A 19,298-nucleotide genomic window follows, 5' to 3' on the forward strand; every position below is an offset into this window, starting at 1 on the left:
TTGACCCAAAGACCTTATTTTGGCCCCTTTGGGATCCACTTCTGGCTTTGGCTCAAAAACCCCCACAAGACCTGCACTGTTTTTCAAAAAAAAACCCGCTGTGTGTGAAATTATCCTAAGGCTTGTATCACACAAAGGGGAAAATTTACTAAGCCCAGCATTTCCTACGCTGGTCTTAGTCCAATTTCCCCGAGTGCACCTGTCAGCGGGGAAAGGGAATGCAACCCTATAAAAAGCATGTTGTGTGTATAGCATTGTTCACAAAAACACAAAAGGTATTTAAAGAAAGATCTGTAGAATTTTTCTGCATTTAAAAATAATTTATTTGACAAAAAACAATAAATAGAAACAAGAATAAATACAACATAATTCATTAAATTCCAAGCTTGCAACTAATATACTAATATTATATCAGTACTGATGGTATTTTCATTGAAAATATTACTTGTGTGATATCACACTATGCTCTACTATGACTGTGTTCACACTGCAGTACAGTAGGTATACATGCCAGGGAAGCATCGATTATATGACCCGGACATAATCAGCCATACTGCATGGTACCCACCCTGTTGTAGAAAAGTAAAATACACCATAGTGTATATTTTGTTGCGGTATCTCCTCGTATTGAGGAGAGTAGTCCACTATGCTTTTTAATACTGTGCCAAATAAATAGGCATGTTAACACATACCTGCCGAAAAGACACCGAGCATATGTCTCATCCATAGAAGTCTATGGATATGTACGGCACATGCCGTTGGAATGTTTCTATATACGCAAATGTTGCGAAAGGGCTCGTTCACATCAGCGCTAAGGGGTTCAATTTTCCTTCTCCGTTAGAGGTTAGAAAAGTGGCACCCACTGGCCAAACATCTGGATTTTGACGGAACCGAACAGACTGCATTGACATTCCAAAAACATAGTCTGATTCGGCAAAAACATGTGGACAGCGACTTGACAATTTGTAGAGGTAACAGACAATAAACAAGTAATATACCATAAGCTAATTGTGACAACATAATTACTGACATTACAGGAAAATAAATATTTAAATAACAGGATTTATAAAATAGATGATAAATAACATACTTAATATTTAACGACAGGAATCACAGTGAATGTTCTGAAAACAGAGCAGCAGATCTTCACTACATAGTAGTATCGTATCACTTAAGGATGTTCACAGCCCGTATAGCTCGAGCAGCCTTCTCCATGTACTCCTTGAAAGACTGCAGGATGATGTAGCTTGTTAGATTCTGGGACCATTGATTATTAGACCTTAAGTCAGCTACTGTAATACCGGGAGTGGTGTCTTCTTTGTCTTCAGAAGGCATGTCTTCCAGCTACAATAGAAGATGACAAATTGGGCATGTTGTTTTAATTTATGTGGAAAGTGTGAATGGGGTTTGATGCTATACCAGACTCAGCCTAAGGTGGCGCCGTTTGTAGAAAAAAAGACCTTCTGCAAGCCCTTTATTGCCAAGTTGTGAACATGCTTTTTGCAAAAACATAAAACAAAAGAAAATTATAGGTACTACCCACAGCAACTAATAAGTTGACCGTTCTGACTATATCACCTGCTCTAGAAAAATGAGGAGCCAGTCTATATTAGAGAATACTTCAAATGGCAGTTTGTTAATGTAGCATTGTTTTTGGAAAACTTCCAATTAGCTATAATGTTCTAATAATACATATACAGGTTTATGAGGTTTCTAAGGGTCACGTGGAGTGTCATCTCTCCTTAAGGAGAGCACTCAAAAAGTGCGTGGAGACACCTAGCGGGTGAGTGGGTTAGGGGATGGCATCGTTTCTCCCCAAGGAGAGCACTTAGAAGGGGTGGGAGAAGACCTATGAGAAGTGAGTGAGGAGACTTATACGGCCATGCACGTTCCTCTGGGTAATTTATGCAAATAAGGAAGATGGAACAATACCTCTGCAGTGCCACCTATTGGATGGCAGCATTCCTTCAAATCAATGTCAGGCCCTTTATACAGGTCTTTATAACAATGATTGGGAATAGGTTGAGATTTCTAACAAATGCAGGATATGGGGGTGGGCAGAGTAGGCAGCTGCTTAGAGCACCATCAGAGAGGGGGCGCTGTTTATTGAATTAGTTTGTAAAATTTTTTTAGTGATTAGCAGGAAAAGATGGGGCTGGCCGGTGCAATTAAACCAAGGGTAGGAGGTAAAGCCTATCCAGAAACCATTGCCTTGAGCATCAATTCTATTAATATGTTCCATTAATAGCAATATATTAGTAAATAACTAATAATGAAGTTCCCTTGTACAATTTAAAAAGCTTATTCTGCGCAAAATATTTTTCAAAACTACACAGCCTGCTTTAAAAAAAAATAAAAGAAGCAATCGTCACCTCTCCCAATCCCCCGCTGCTCCTGTTCTACTGTTGCCTGGTCCCCCACTACTCTTCACTTTGGACTGCAGCATCAATGTAGTCCTGACAAAGGACATGTGACTGCTGCAGCTAATCACCCGCCTAAGAGAGCCATTGATTGATTGCAGTGGTGACATATCCCTGTTGTCAGTAAGGTCATTGCTGGCTTGCTGCAGCCGGAAGTGAAGACCAGCAATGTACCGGGTATCACTGCAAGTGGATCGACGGGGAAGTAGCTGAGGTCCGAATTGTGTCTTTTTTTTTCTCACAGCAGGCTGAGTAGCTTTGAGAAAAAAACCGCGTCCCCTGGATAACCCCTCTAAAACCTCAAATTAGGTACTTTATGCTGTAGATTTCATAGGAAAGGCTTGTCAGCAAGCAGAGCATATTTAGCAAATGAATAGTACACTATTGCGCAAGCAAAAGTCTCTGATTACACGCTCTGCTGCTTTTACCAGAGAAACGGAGTATTTTTAGTTCCAGATGCAGTTTTTGGAGGGTTTATCTTGCTGAATGAAATTGCTACCTATATCAGGGATAACACATTTTACATAGCAGGAAAGTACAGCACTCACAAGATGAATGTAGGCGGAATACTGAATATATAGTAAGTCTATAGACTTTCAGCATCAGCAAATATGCTTCCTGTATAGTTATACAGTTTCCAAAGTTGTTTAATTCGTACTTAGACTCTCTTTCAACCGGGGAAAAGATTAATTTTGCAGCTCTAGCCCAGTGGCTTTTGGACTTGTTGGGCAGCAACAAGAGCCTATGTCCAGGGACGTAACTAAAGGCTCAGGGGCCCTGATGCAAAAGGTGAGCTGGGCCCCCCCCTCTATCTGTATCTGTACCCGTACCCATACCTAAACCATGCTGCACAGAGACATAACTTGAAGCTCCCGGGCCCCAATGCAAAACCTGTAAAAGGGCCCCCAACTATAATGCTTTATTTATAGTACTGGGCTCCCTGTATGGAGAAGAGAGGCCTTATGGGCCCCCTAAGGCTCCTGGGCCCGGGTGCAACCACATCCTCTGCATCCCCTATAGTTACGCCCCCCGCCTATGTCCCACCAGCCCTCCCAGAAATGCCTTAGCCTCCACTTAAATTTGTTAAAACTACTACAATTTCATATTCTAATACATAGATAAAACTTACATCTTTGACAGCCTTTGCCAATTGGACGGACATGAGCTGCATAGAATCAATGATGTTTTTACTGCTTGGCATAGATTCCTTTAGAAAATCCAAATATGTCTGGAAGCTCAGAAGATCGCGGTAGATTTTGGGCAGACATTTTTTCTAAAAAAAAACCAAAACAGAATGTGTTACAGACTATATTTGTACTAACAATCTGTAATGTTTCCCATAGATAATGGATATACCCCGACAATGTCATAGAAAGGGGGTTGGAGGTCACACAACCACCACGTCCTCCTGTCCTGTGTGTTCTCTGATGTAACATCAGAAAAGGATCCCCTCTTTTCCTGGTATTATTTGTTACTAGCAATTGGGGGAAATGAGATTTCCAAGTCTATTAGGCCTCCATTAGACTTCCCGTGTGTGTGCAAGTTGTGCCCAAGAGGCTTGGGTGCAACTTGCATCGGACAGCTGTCCGTGTGCTGTCCATTTTACATACAAGCAGCACATTGGCATGCATTAACATCTTCTCTTTTTTGTCTGTGATACAGAGAATAGGACATGCGATAAGTTTTTTTTCACGTAGATCACCAGTCTGCATGAAAAGAGTGCATGTCCTCATAGCGCTATAATGGGGCCATGTGCTGTCCATGGATTAACGCGAACAACACACGACCCCAAATATGTTAGTGTGTCATTAGGAAGCTTGTATCATATTATATACTGCACATGAATATTTGTGTACCTTATCAAAATTTTTGCTCAGACATCCAGACTTGATATCTGTAATTTCTGGGAGTTTCAGGTCCATTCTCACTAAATGTTCGGCACTGTTTCTGCAAAGGTTAGGAGTTTTGCAGATCTGCAAGAAAAACACAAATTATACTTAAGATTTAATTGGAAACAAAGATTAAGTGATTACATTACTAATAAATGATGAAACCTTATAGTCCCATATAAAACAGTGGAGTTATATAGGGGGGGCCTCGGAAAAGTAGCCCGGAACCACACTCTTATGAAAGCTGTCTAAAAGAAAATCTCCCTTTGTGCTAATCATTGAGCCACCCTTTTATGTAAGTAATTACCTATAGATGACGAAGTCAGTAAAGATTTGCCTTATTGGTAGAAATATGAAAGGTGGAAAATATGGATCTACATTGCAGCATTTCAGCCTTTTACTGACTTATATATGCAAATACATTTTCATCGTAGAAAGGTCACTTGTTGGCAAAATGCTGACAAGGCACATTTTCCTTGATTTATTAAAGGTTTTTTTCAGGGAAATATTATTGATTACCTATCCTCAGGATAGGTCATCAATAGTTAATCAGCTGGGGTCCGCCACTTGGGACCCTGGCAGACCAACTGATCAGGCACCCACTGCCAGTGCCGCAAAACACATGGGTACGGAGTGGAAGCTGCTGCTCCAACCCCTTTGTAGTGGCCAGTTCTTGTAATAACAGCGGCAACTCTCATTAAAATCAATGGGAGCTGTGCTTGCAGTTACAAGAGCGACCACTACAGAGGTATCGGAGTAGCAGTATTTTCCACTCCCTGTGTGTTGCGGCAATGACAGCGGGCAGCTGATTGACTGGGGTCCCAAGTGATGAACCCCAGCCGATCAACTATTGAATATCAATAGTATTTCCCTGGAAAACCCCATTGAAGGACTTATCGAAGTAGAAACATTTATCACCTATCCAGAGGATAGATGATAAATGTTTGATTTTTGGGGTCTGACGGCTGGAACCTGGAGGGATCACAAGAACGTCGCACTCCCAAGTCAATGATCAGCTATCTCTCTGAGTACATACAAGTGAATGGAAGGGTGATCATGCATGTTCACTGTTGCTCCATTCACCCGGACAACTCAGGGAGTCCCATTATCATCTATCTTGTAGGTGATAAATGTTTTTGGTGGGCTAACCCCTTTTACTTCTATTTTATGATGTGAGGGTGGTTTCACAAGTGCACTGGAATCAGTCAGAGGTTCCATCACAGGTCTGGCACAAAATACCGGAAGCAAAAGCTCTGCATTCAGCACTTTTCCTTACGGTAAAACGCCAGGCAGCTGAGCGCAAAAGGTACCCCATTATAGTCAATGGGGTCTGTTCAGCACTGTTTGGTTCCCTCATTAGATGGATCAGTTCGGCTAGGGGATTCCCCTTTCCTGCTCCCCAAACGGGAACCCCCGAGCGCAGTGTATGTTTCCATTAATATTCCTCCTTTATGACCTAGTGATATCACCGATCAACCAGAATCAAAAAGCAGCTTTTACTTTCCCAGAATGTAAGAAATGAAAACTGAGCGTCAATTGGCAACAATTCTGGGCAACAAATCTGCTCGTTTTGATAAATGTGGCGCATTATACATATGTCTGTTTTTACATCACATTACATCTACACAACAGTAAAACTAGATACCATAGCAATACTTTGTTTCCAAAACAAAAAGGCACAACAGGGACCACTAAAGCACTAAGTACAAGGCATGAAAATGTGCTTGAGTTTCGGGGAATGTAGCGGAATGCATCATAATGAGCAGAAATGACACAATTGTAGAATACTCAGCATATAGTAACACATGACGCGTGCTTAGCTGCCTGAACACCCCAAGGGACCACTAGGGCTGAGGCATTTCACTACTCAGTTACCGGCAGAGATGTTCAGGGAAACAAGTCATTAGTCAGAGCAATCACAATGAAGCAAAGCTTCACCGAGCACTCAGTCTCACTCTCCCTTTCATTACTATTTGGTGTTCAGCCTGAGCAGGTATTCTGTCTTTGGTGGCACCATAGAAGAAGATATTCAGAATATGTACCCTATGAAGGAGACACTAACCCTAAAGAGAATTTTCTATAGATTTGCTTGTTCTCTGTTATCAGCAATTTAAGGCTTGACCATATCAGTTCTAAGAATCTTCAGAAACATTCTATGACTGATATGAGAAGACTGCTCTACTTTCAGAAGCTGCCGATTTTAGTTCATGAGATCTATGAAGGACTTGTACAAAAAGTCATATCTCGTACCACACTGTAATAGGGCTTCCATGGAGGTACAAGGGTTCTGTAAATGCCTCCAACTTCATAAAGAGGTTTATCTGTCAGATGTGTGTCAATTCGATAGGAAAAAATTGGAGCATGCTCTGCCAGTCTACCAGATGCTGTATAGATGGAGGTATTCTCACGCAAGGCCATACCGTGTTCCATCAGGTGCTATATGTACAGAGGTGGACTCGTTAGGGGACTTGTTATTTTGTATAGCTTTCAGGTGATTTGGTCATTAACCCCCAGCAAGCTGGGCACTCATTTTATCGACCTCGGAAGGATGGAAGGCTGAGTCAACCTTGAGCTGGCTACCTGAACCATGCACGGATTGAACCCACAACCTTCAAATGTGAGAGAGAGCTTGGGAATATTATTTCAATTTTAGCACTCACATATAGATTTCATACTTCAAATACTTGGGCACCACATGAAGCCCTAGAGGTATTTTCTCTAGAAGCAATACCCTTGTGCATGTGACACGCAATGGATCATGGTTCACCAGTGTATGCAAGCCATGTGGCTTCATGCTAAGGAGCCATATGACCTACATTCACTGTCGTATAGACTGCATGTACGGTGCACTGCCCGAGTATTGGTATAGAAGTATTTGGAATATGAAATCTATATGTGAGTGCTAACATAGAAATAATAGTATATTCTAATGGGAATTGCATTTCATTCCTACATAAAAGCAAGTAGACAGGTAACGATAGAGAAATAGGCTAGAACAGCAGCAAGGATAAAAAGTTCAAGGACATTCACCTCTGAGTATAGCTTTCCTCCTTCCGATATTAAGACATTTACTACGTTCTCCAGATCTAGTTTCGTTTGATGGTTGGGGAATGTCGGTGCTGACCACACAGCTGGTAGTATTGCAGTTATTGCCAAATAAACCAGGAACCATTCAGATGATGTCGATTCTGCAATGGGAAATGATGTCAACGTAAGAAATTTACCACTGATTATGAGTAGTTGTATGTCTCAAGTGGATTGCCACTGACAAGACATGTGCTTTACATATCCTTATAAGACTGTGCTGACATTAGGAAATATATTGGATGAGCAAAGATACATAAATCTTTGCCTTATTTGTCCCTCTAGATAACCTCAAATTGCAAAAGTCAGTCATATAAGTATTATATAAGCTAACGCAATATATTGTGGTTACACTATATAACATATAGAATAACTCTTATGTAGTCAAAAAGACTGATCCACGCTATATCTCAATACTGGTGTCCTATATTGAAATAACAATAGCGTACTCGAATAGGAAGGCATGCATGTGTTACATGATGGCATTGCGTATGGACCCCTACGGGCCCCGGAACATGGATTTGAACCTTGTGTTGTAGCCCTGTATGAGAGTGAAAAACCTAGTTATAAAGTTGAAGATTAGCATGTGAGAAGGAGAAATCCGCATTCCACGTCTAAGTCCTTCAAGTGGCCTCCTTCTGCTACGATGTGTGCATGGAGCCAACGTTAGACCTATGTTCATTTCAAGGACTCTCAATGCAGATTGGTACCAGGATCTCCTGCAATGACACTAGATGATTTCCTGGAATCTGTATCATAGCAGAAGGAGGCCACTTTGAGTACTCTTTACTTACTTCAGTCATAGCAGCGGTTCCATGGGACTCATAGGGACATGGAAAGCAGATATCTACTTCTTACATGCTACTGTTCAACTTTGCAATTGGGTTTTACTCTCTTACAGGGGCCATAGCACAAAATTTAAATCTATTTTTCGGGGCCCCCAGGGTCCCATGCTCCATGCCATCATGTAGTGTATCCATGCCTTACAATTTAAGTACACAACTGTTATTTCAATTTAGAACAGTTGTATTGCAATATAGTACTGGGTCACTATTTTTGACTATACCCTTTATATATACAGAAGTAGTAGAAGTGGGTTTGCAATTTGGCTCAATTCTAAATGATATTATGATATATATATATATATACCCTGTTTCCCTGAAAATAGGACAGTGTCTTATATTCATTTTTGCTCCAACAGATTTTACTTTTTTACCTGTATAGCTGCCTGGACACTATTTGTATTGTCTTTTTTATTAACTGTAACTAGGGCTCAATTTTGAAGTAGGGCTTATACTTCAAGCATCCTCAAAAATCCTGAAAAAGCATTCTGCATCCTCAAAACTCCAGAAAAATCATGCTAGGTCTCATTTTCGGGGAAACATGGTAATATTTCTGAAGCAATCAGTAAACTCTGCTTTGCAACATTTCTTTTAGCAACCTAAGGTACTAAATAGTACAAGTTGATAGCAATCTATATATATATATATATATATATATATATATATATATATATATATATATACACGCAGTGTAATTTACATGCATGTATGCCATGTTATACTAAAGAGTTACTTAAAAGACTATTACATGGTCATGCTAAATAAGTCTATGGGGTTAACTAAGCAGTTCCTGTTATGTAATGCACAGTGTAGAAGCAGCACAGCTCCCTGTGTGATTGCTCTCTTCAAGTCCAATAAGTTTCACTTACTTCTACAATCCATGTCTTGTCCGGATTTCTTTTCCTTCTAATCCACACTTTAGTGAATGAACCCCAGAGAAGGTTGCTTCTGAATGAATGATCTCCATGTCCTCTCATGTTGTATTTATTGAGAATTCTTGGGAAAATCCACAAGAGGGGGTGTAACAAGTCTGTTGTGTAATAATAAATGCATAATAAATAGTTGCTGATGAGAATTTTCTGTAATAATTCCAATTGCACGTAATTGATATCATAGATATCTACCTAAGAAAGTGAGCAAAAAAGGTTTATTTTTATTACTATTTTTTAAAAACTATTTTTATATATATTTTTTTTATGTCTCTGTAAGGGACTTGAACCTGTGATCCTATGATCACTATGATATTACATTGCATTACTCCTTTATCACTAGTGCCCTCCCTCTGTGAACCCTATATGTGCTGCGATTAATATTGATCCTTGCAGGTAAGTTGTTAACAGTGGGGATCAGTGTTATCACAGATCCCCGCTATTGCAAAAGGAGGCCAGCTGTATGCTACAGCTGGCTCCTATTGCAGATGGCACAGGCTCAGCTTCTGAGCCCACGCCATGGGATGTAAGTCTACACCATAGGGAAGGAACTACTTCCCAGCCAAATACTTGGGCACTTTAGTGTTGGATAAATGCCCAGACTAAGGCCTCATGTCCACGGGCAAAATATGATTTAAAATCTGCAGCGCATCACCCGCATGCGGATCCGCATCCCATAGGGATACATTGACCACCCGCGGGTAGATAAATACCCGCGGATGGTCAATAAAAGTGATTTTTAAAAAAAATGGAGCATGAAAAAATCCGGACCATGCTCCATTTTCGTGCAGGTCTCCCATGGGGACGGCTCCTGCAGGCTTCTATTGAAGCCTATGGAAGCTGTCCGGATCCGCGGGAGACCAAAATCAGACTATACTCACCTGCTCCGGATCTTCCCTTCTTCGCGGCTTCATCTTCTCTCCGTCGCGGCCGGATCTTTTTTCTTCGGGCCGGCGAAAGAAGATCCGGCCGCGACGGAGAGAAGATGAAGCCGCGAAGAAGGGAAGATCCAGAGCGTGCGAGAGGTGAGTTTATTCTTCTTTTCAGCACTCATGTCCGCGGGGCAGGAGGGACCCGCTACGGATTCTCCATGGAGAATCCGTAGCGGGCCTGATTTTCCCCGTGGACATGAGGCCTTAGGGTGCTTTCATACCGGCGTTGGGAATTTAGCTTTCCTGCTTCGTTTGGGGAGCAGGAAAGGGGAATCCACGTGGTTGAACTGTTCCGTCTCTGGATGGAACTGAACAGCGCCAGGCGGACCCCGTTGACTATATGGAGTCCACCAGCTCTCCACCCATCTGGCTAGTTTTTGGAAGAAAGAAAAAGAGCTTCTGTTATTTTCAGCTGGATCTACGGTAGAACTTCTGGCCGGAGGTTCCGATGCAGATGCAAAACCACCCTTATACAGCCTGGTTTACAAAATTAACCCCTTAAGGACCAAGTGCTGTAAATTTACAGCGCTTGGTCCTGGGATTTAATGCCACCTGATTTCAGAAATATGGCATAGGATTAGGGCCTTTGCTCCTCCAATCAAGCAGGAGCAGGTCGGATTGTCAGCTGTTAGTCACAACCGAGGACCTGGAGCAGAAGGGAAAAGCATTTCTTAACCACTTCTGCCTTCTCCTTTCCCTGGTACGTAGAAGTGAAAGTGGATGTGTTTCTTCCACTACGCAAACCGGTGGTCACGTGACTGCCAGGGAACCCCTGTTACAGCAGAGCTGCAGGGTCCTAGCAGACCCTGATCAGTTCTGCCAGTGACTATTGTTAGTACAGCTGGTTTCCCCCCAGTAACTGGGGCTCTTAGGGACCCCCCAGCTACAGTGGTAAAGTGTCAAATAAAAAAAGAGACCATGTGAATGAACCCCAGAGGTTTTCTATGACATCATTGGGGACATAGATGGTAAAAGAAATGGTTACAAAAATATGTAAGAAAAAATGACAGAATAAAATAAAAAAAATATACAAAAAAAAGAAAATGACCCAAAGCCAATGCCAACCAAAACAGTCGCTGTATGCGCCCTGTAATCCGAAACCATACATATTATATATCAAAACGTCCAAAACAAAATGAGTAACCCATTACCATACTTGATTTTAGTACAAATATAATAATTGAATAAAATATCTATAAATGTTAAAAAAATATTTTTTTTCTAGCTTTTTACCCCCAATAAAACTAACAAAAATGGGAAAAAAAGTCAGTGAAAATTATATTTAAAAAGTAGCCATATATGTCAGAAACAAACGCAGCAAAAATAATTTTGGGAGCTGAAGGAAAGAAAATAGGGCAGTAGAGATGAGCGAGCATGCTCGGTTAAGGATATTACTCGAGCGAGCATCGGCATTTTCGAGTAACTGTCTGCTCGTCCGAAAAGATTCGGGGGGCAGCGGGGGTGAGTGGTGGGTTGTGGGGGGGGGGGAGCAGGGGGGGCGGGGGGGGGGGGGTAGAGAGATCTCCCCCCCGTTACCCCCACTCTCCCCGGCCACCCCCCAAATATTTTTGGACGAGCAGGCAGTTACTCGAAAATGCCGATGCTCGCTCGAGTAATTTCCTTAACCGAGCATGCTCGCTCATCTCTATAGGGCAGTAAAACTACCACATGGGTAAAATCCCTAAAAAGCCCCTGTTTCTTAAGGCAGTGTTCCCCAACTCCAGTCCTCAAGGACCCCCAACAGGTCATGTTTTCAGTATTTCCTCAGTGTTGCACAGGTGATATAATTATTGTCGGTGCTTCAGACATTGCCACAGGTGTTCTTACTAGAGGATATCCTGAAAACATGACCTGTTGGTAGTCCCTGAGGACTGGAGTTGGGGACCCCTGCCTTAAGGTATAAAACAGCCTGGTCCTTAAGGGGTTTATCTATACATCCAGTATGTTCAAAGAGTAACCTGAGTTTATATACTGAAGATTTATTACTTGATTCAAATTCCTAATATTTCCTGATTCCTATACTTGATTAATGTAATCAGAAAACTACTGGTTAAGATTTTGGGTGAATGGTTTTCTACAGTTCTTCCGTATGTGATAAATGACGACCAGACAGCTCATCAATATAACTAATAACGTTGAACTTGACAACTATGAGCAAAAGATTGATCCTGGCGCTGGTCAAGGTTTTGCAACTTATTCTACTTTATGTACTTGTTCTTTGTACAGTTAAATCCTGTTGCTCAAGGTTTTGCTTTCTTCAAATGTTTTACAAAAAAATCCACAATTTTGGTAGTCATATTCTGGTGTCGACATCCAAGTGACATCATGAATTGGCAAGTTATACACCCACATTTACACAAGACAGAAGAAATCTCTTCTATTTCAAGTAGTGAAACTAATTCAGTTTCAAGTTCTTCCTGCTGTAATAGGTGAAATCACAAGCAGCCATCATGACATCACAATGTATAATGCCAATTGACAAACTCAGCTTAGCCACATATATGTACAAACAGTTCATAGTAGGGTCTTTTCACAATGAACTCTCCTATCAAGCGATAGATCCGTCTCAGCTTTCTATATTCTATGCAGCATGCAGGACGGAACCATACGGTTCAATATGTGAAATGGAGACCTCTTTGGTTTCCATCCCAGTCAGTCTTTATGGCTAGATAAAAAAGCTCTGATGATAATATGATCTACCCAGATGGCCACCAATTAATTACTTCTGGCCACCACTGGTCAAGATCATTTTATCATTGGGACTATAAGGAGCTAATTAGCTGTCAGATGAGGGGGTTTATGTTGTCTCAAAATGCGCTGTAAGTTTTGAATAAAGCTCTCTTGAGTTCCAAAGCATCGGCATTTGTCTTTTCCGAATAACCTACCATCTAGAGGTTGTGCCAGAGCTATAATCTTCTCTACTAACTCCTTGTCAGCTTTAAAGATGATAGAAGTGGAAACCGAGTGATATGGAGACCAAAGAGGGCTCCATTTCACACATTAAACAGTATGGTACCATCCTGGTTCTGCCCTGCTTTACATCAAGTTTTCTACATAGAAGAAGGAAAGCTGAGATGGAGCAATGGTTGGATGGAAGAGCCCATTGTGAAAGAGTCTTAGCTATTCATGTATTTGCACTTCATACCTTAACCCCTTAGAGACCAACCATGTGTGTTTTTATGGTGGTCACTAAGAAGCCTTAGTCTAGGCAACTGTAAAAACAGTGGCCTAGCCTAAGGCCAGCACAGAAGTTCCAGGAAGAGCCGTGGCTTGGCTACAGACAGCCAGCCCCGTTCTGCAATGGGCGGAGATGGAGAAACTCTGATCATGGCTTTTTATCCCCCTATATGCTGCAATCACATTCACGCCGTGTAAATAGTTGAAAAGGTTAGGGGACACCTCATGTTATCCATCAGCAGCCCGCAATGCAAATGTGATGTGCTAAAGGGATTCCCATGGCATCCAGAGTGCTGAACAAGCCTTCTGGGTCTCTCATGCAAGCCAGCCTATCAGACATGAACTCCTAGGAGCGCTGTCAAAAGTATGCTACTCTGCACTACATAAGTTGTACAGTGCAATATACCAGCAATTGAAGAAATGCAACTTCAAGACCCCATGAGGTACCAAAACTTAGAAAAAAATCCTAAAAGTATAAGTAAAACAAAACCACAAAAAATGTTTTCCCCTACAAAACCCCCTTTATTACATAAAAAATAGACATACTAGATATTACCATGTTCATTATGACCTATGTTATAAAAATATTATGCCCATTATCCCTCAGGGTGAGTGGTGTAGAAAAAAAAAGAGAAAAAAAAAAAGCCAGAATTGCTATTTTTCATTCATCTACCTCTCAAAAAATGCAGTAAAGTGCAATCAAATATTTGCATGTATCTCAAAGTAATAGCAGTGGAAACTACAACTTGTCTTGCAATAAACAAAACCTCCCACAGGTCACTTGACCAAAAAATAAAAAGGTTATGCGTCGTGGGAATGCAAATCAAATTATTTTTTTTAAATAAAAAGAGTTTTTATTGTGCCAAAGTAGTGAAAATGAAAAAAATAAAACATTATATATACAGTATATATAAAAAATTTGGTATCAGCATAATTGTATTGACTGTAATAATGTAGTTAAAGTATGAGTATGCGTTATTAGTACACAATGTAAGACACTAAGGGCCCTTTTACACGGGACAATTGTTCTGGTTGTTCAGGCTCCTGTGCTCCCATTGGATTTTGAATGATAATCGCCCCGTGTAAAAGCATGCAAAAAAATGGATGACTGGATGAGAACCGTCCAGTCGGTCAGGATTTTAAGCAGCTGAAACCTGAACAACCATTGTTTAGTGTAAACAGTAGCCGTTCAGTACTGAACGGCCGCTGCTTACAGTGAATGGAGAGGGGCGGGGGAGAGCGAGGAGTGAAATCTCTTCCAGCTGCCCCGCCCCCTGCTGTCTTCTTTGTGAGTGATCCAGCGATGCTTGCTCCTGTGTAACAGCACGGGAACGAGTATACACGGGGATGAGTGTAGGGTATTGTTTGCCCGACACTCGATACGTGTAAAAGAGTCTTTACCCCTTCCTTGTTTGGCCAGGGCTGCCCACATGAGACAAAGCAACATATGATGTACATAAGGTAGTCAGAGAAGCAGTGTGGTCTCAAACTGCCTAAGTGTGATGGTCCACATTCCTTGGGATCAGGCCTAAGAGTATCCTCTGGCTGGTCCCGCCATCCCATCCACATAGAGTAGCTGGGGTTAGTGGTGGATAGAAGGAATGTTGCATAGCCCCCTCCCCTACTTCTGGCCCTCTATTATCCCCCTCCTGTTCTTCCTCATCTATACTTCTCCCATGGTTGGAGAAACATGTTGGAGAAGACGCCCCCCTTTCTTGCCCAAAGCCACCCTCCCTGCGGCATTGAGTAATGGTACTAGCAAGACAGTGATTGGTATCCCTTCCTCCTCCATCTCCTCCTATGACAACAATATTTCATTGTCCCTGAGGCCCTATAGCTTCTGTTCCAGTAGGCAGACATTGGGAATGGTCTTACTGATCAGTGCGTCATCACAACTGAGCATTTTGGTCACTTCCTCAAATTAGGCTAAAGCGACACACACGTCTTTGATCTGCAGCCACTCCACAGGCATCAAGTGACCAACCTCCATACAGCATCTGCTAATGGCATACACCATTTGGTACTCCGTGATCAATAGCTGCTGTTGGCTTAGCCTCTGCAATATATGCAACGTGGAATTCCACCATGTAGGCATGTCACAGATGAGATGGTTGGTGGTAGCCCAATCTGTTGCTGCATCTCTGCCAGATGAGAGGTAGCTGGGTGTGAGCAGCTTCCTGGACTTTTACAGCCCTGGGTGTAAACCTGAAAAAGCCAAAAATGCACTACCTGATAATCTGCAAAGCAGACATGGTCGCCATAGGCACGATTGCCATAAGGCAGCACAATCACCACCGGCACAATCGCCGTATGGCAGGTGCAACCGCCATAAGCCCTAAAGAGTTGAGTGAGTGACTGCATATTAGCCTGCAATGAACAAGTTGCTCCTCCACACCATTGTCTGGCTGACTGCATATCTTTAGGGCTTATGGTGGTTGCGCCTGCCCTACGGCGATTGTGCCTGCCTTATGGCGATCGTGCCTATGGAGACCATGTCTGCTTTGCAGATTATCAGGTAGTGCATTTTTGGCTTTTTCAGTGAATAATGTCTTTGTTGTTTTCCTCACCTCTGTGTATAATAAGTAATAAGTAAATTACTTATGTAATTTATAGTGAGTTAGTGTAGGTACTGACGGACGTGGGGTTAGCCTCGACGCGGCCCATCAGCCTATGTGTTTTAGCCAAAATGCAGTACCAACACCCGCATTTTATTAGTATTTTTGTATGTAGTTTGCCAGAGTTGTTGAGGAAGCCCAAGAAGTCAGCCAGTGTGGCCCACCTTGGAGATACAGGGCAACCCGCTGTTATACCAGTGAGGGTTGATATCCTGTATGGTGGGTCACCATCCATCTATGGCTGGCATCTTTGGTATCGTTCACATGTGCAGGCTATGATTATATGCAGTCACTCCTCCCCAATCTGGGCTGCAATGAACAAGTTGCTCCCCCACACCATTGTCTGGCCGACTGCATATCTTTAGGACTTATGGTGGTTGCGCCTGCCCTACGGCGATTGTGCCGGTGGCGATTGTGCCTGCCTTAGGGCGATTGTGCCTGCCTTATGGCGATCGTGCCTATGGCGACCATGTCTGCTTTGCAGATTATCAGGTAGTGCATTTTTGGCTTTTTCAGTGAATAATATCTTTGTTGTTTTCCTCACCTCTGGGATTTTTGGATGTAAACCTGGGTCAATATTTAGCAAGCGCTGCACTACCAGGTACATCATATGGGCCAGGCAAGGTACGTGTGTGAGATTGCCAAGGCGAAGGGCTGCTGGTAGGTTGGCCTCATTGTCACACACAACCATGCCTGGCTTCAGATTGTGCGGGGTCAGTCACATGTGAGCTTGTGCCTGCAAGGCGATCAACAGATCTTTGGCCATGTGGCTGCACTCCCCTACAGATATGGGTTTTAGGACATCATTTTGCCATTTATCACATGTATAGAGGTCAGATTTAGTCACAAACGAATATCTGTACTGATGATGAGGAGAAGCGGGGAGGACGTGAGGAGAGCACCGACAAGAATGAATGTCCCATAACCCTTTGGGGTGCCATGAAATGTGGATCACCACATTTGTCCTCATGCCTACTTGCAGGGCCTTGACACAGTGTACTGTTAAGGATATTTAATGCTCCTGGCCATGCTTGCTGGACTACAGGTTCTTCAATACAAAAGACATGTTATTAGTAACATGGCAATGCACGGCAGGGACAACTTTTTGGGCATAGAAATGGTGGCTGGGCATCTGGTATTGTGGATAACACAGAGCATCACATTGTGGAGGATGGAGGGCTCGCTGTTGACCTGAGACACGCTAGAATATGGGGTAGATGTCAATGTCAGTGAAGGTGGTGGTGGTGGCTCAACTTCTGCTCTATGTTTTCCCCTCCTGGCCTGAAGCAGGTGTGTTACTGCCCCTACAGAACACTGCCTCTCTGTGCTCAGAGGCTACTGCATGAACAAGGAGGGAGATGGAAGAAGAGGTAGCAGAAGAGGGAACAGAATGAGGTTGATTCTTTGCCCTTTGGCCCAGGTGGGCTCTCCAAAGCAATGGGTAGTGGGAGTTCATGTGACTGTTCACATTGTGTTGAGATTTACATTCTTGCAGGTCTTACATATAACCACTCTTCTGTCATCGTGTGCAGTTTCAAACAAAATATCAAGGCTGCACAAGTCTTGTGAGAAGACCTAACTGTGGACTTGATGTTGTTGCTGAGGCTGCTGGCACTGCCTCTTTGTCTTTCTACAACACCGTACTCAATGCCTTGGCTGGGTGCTGTCCCACAACCTACGCCTCTTCCTCCTCTCCCTGCAAGCTGCTATGATACACTCCCTGCCTCTCCATGTTAGATCGACTACTTATTTCTCTTCCTCCTCCTCCTCCTGAGTGGACTCTGTCACAATGAGCACCAGGAGCTGGCACCTCCATTTCCGCATCCCCTGAGTACACATTACCTGTGGAGGGCTGACTTCATGCACTGACCAATCATCATCTTTCTCAATGGATGAAAAAAAATGATTAGGCATCTGTGCATTCAATGTCTTGGTCTTCTCCCTCTGGTTGTTTGGACTGCCCGGTTGACAACCAGGACACTGAATGATAAAACAGCTCCTCAGACCGATGCATGTGGACTGCTTTAGAGGGTGCAGGGGATTTGACACCATGTGAACTAGAGGGCAGATGCTCATGGCCGATTAGTGCAGACTGACTGCTGTGTGACTGGGAGGAAGAGGAGGTGGTGGTAGTTGAGGCATGCTGTGTCATCTACTCTACGACCCGTTCTGCGTGCCGTGGATGTAACATATGGGCAGAACCACTTCTAAGGAATGACAGCGGGCTTGTCTCGCCTCCTACAGAACGTGGAGCTGTTGCTTAAGTGGAAGCCACTTGAAATACCAACTTGGCAGGTCTTCCAGCACCACCATCGACACGTCTCCTACCCCTTGCTTTCTTCATGGTTTCTTTTTATTTCCTTTTTTTTGGTTTACTCTTTAGTTTAGTTTTATGTAACTTAGCTAACTTTGTAGTGCGCAGAAAACCACAGGTAGCTGCATAAGGCCTGCAAATAATTCGTAGTGTCCAGACTGGTGACTTTTAATGATATCTCAGGCTGCTGACACATTCTATGTGTATTTGTTGTTTCCCTGTTTGGTTTTATTTTTGTTTTCTATTAACAAAAAGAGCACTGGCAACTAAATAAGTCGCAATTCCTGGCGCCACAATATGTGAAACCAGAAGGCCACAGAGTATAGCTTGTATCTTTGTGAGCTGTCCCTGTTTGGCGCAGTGTAATTGAATTCCCCAAACTCCACATGTAGCTGTGTAAGGTCTTTTCCTCCTTGAGGCCTCTCTCACACATGCAGCCGGCAAAATGCTGCAATTTTGCTTTCATTTTTGGACGCCTCTGACAGCGGGATTTACTGCACCCCATCCTTGCAATTGGTGGTGAGGTGAGCTAAATGCAGTAAAATAGAGCAAATAATGCTCAAAAATGATACCATTACAAAGTAGAGCTCATCTCGCAAAAAAATGAACCCCATTTTTTTTAATGGGGACATACACATTGGCGATGTTTACCGATGCGATGCTATGCAGGAAACAACTCGCAGTATATTCTGTCTAGCTGTGAGATCTCTCATTGCAGCCGCATTGAAAGCCGTGGGAGAAATCCGTGACAGGGATTCCCTTCATCCCCGAAGTGATGCAAGGGTGTTTTCACATGGAAACGCCTCACATCCCTGGGGCTTTCACATGTTGGCAAGTGCAATACTAGGCCGTGATTCACAGTCCGATATCGCACTCGCCCGTGTGAAGTTAGCCTTACACAGCACTGTTGACAAAAAAAGCAAAATGTTAGGGGTAGAGATGAGCGAACCTACTCGTTTCGAGTAATTACTTGATCGAGCACCGCGATTTTCGAGTACTTCCGTACTCGAGTGAAAAGATTCGGGGGGCGGCGTAGCGGAGCGGGGGTAGCAGCGGGGAACAGGGGGGAGCCCTCTCTCTCTCCCCCCCCCACTCC

At 43.0% G+C, this 19,298-nt stretch overlaps 1 protein-coding gene across 1 annotated transcript; it reads right to left on the bottom strand.

The window, feature by feature from the left end:
• Positions 1–1,167: 1,167 nt before the first annotated feature.
• On the bottom strand, positions 1,168–9,178 carry IL6 (interleukin 6). The gene is made up of 5 exons (XM_066584692.1): positions 9,105–9,178; positions 7,340–7,497; positions 4,277–4,393; positions 3,550–3,693; positions 1,168–1,344 (listed from the first exon to the last, which is right to left on the bottom strand). The coding sequence occupies exons 1-5, from the start codon at positions 9,115–9,117 to the stop codon at positions 1,168–1,170; spliced, it is 609 nt and encodes a 202-aa protein (XP_066440789.1). The 5' UTR covers positions 9,118–9,178.
• Positions 9,179–19,298: the final 10,120 nt, after the last annotated feature.

Source organism: Eleutherodactylus coqui, chromosome 12 (genome assembly GCF_035609145.1).
Source record: "Eleutherodactylus coqui strain aEleCoq1 chromosome 12, aEleCoq1.hap1, whole genome shotgun sequence".
Classification (NCBI taxonomy): domain Eukaryota; kingdom Metazoa; phylum Chordata; class Amphibia; order Anura; family Eleutherodactylidae; genus Eleutherodactylus; species Eleutherodactylus coqui.

Excerpts from the sequence above, each read along its gene's own strand:
- IL6 (XM_066584692.1), bottom strand. Across the intron at positions 3,694-4,276 it reads TGAGCAAAAATTTTGATAAG|AAAAAATGTCTGCCCAAAAT; the intron begins GTACACAAATAT and ends GTTTTTTTTTAG. Across the intron at positions 1,345-3,549 it reads TGGCAAAGGCTGTCAAAGAT|CTGGAAGACATGCCTTCTGA; the intron begins GTAAGTTTTATC and ends CTTCTATTGTAG.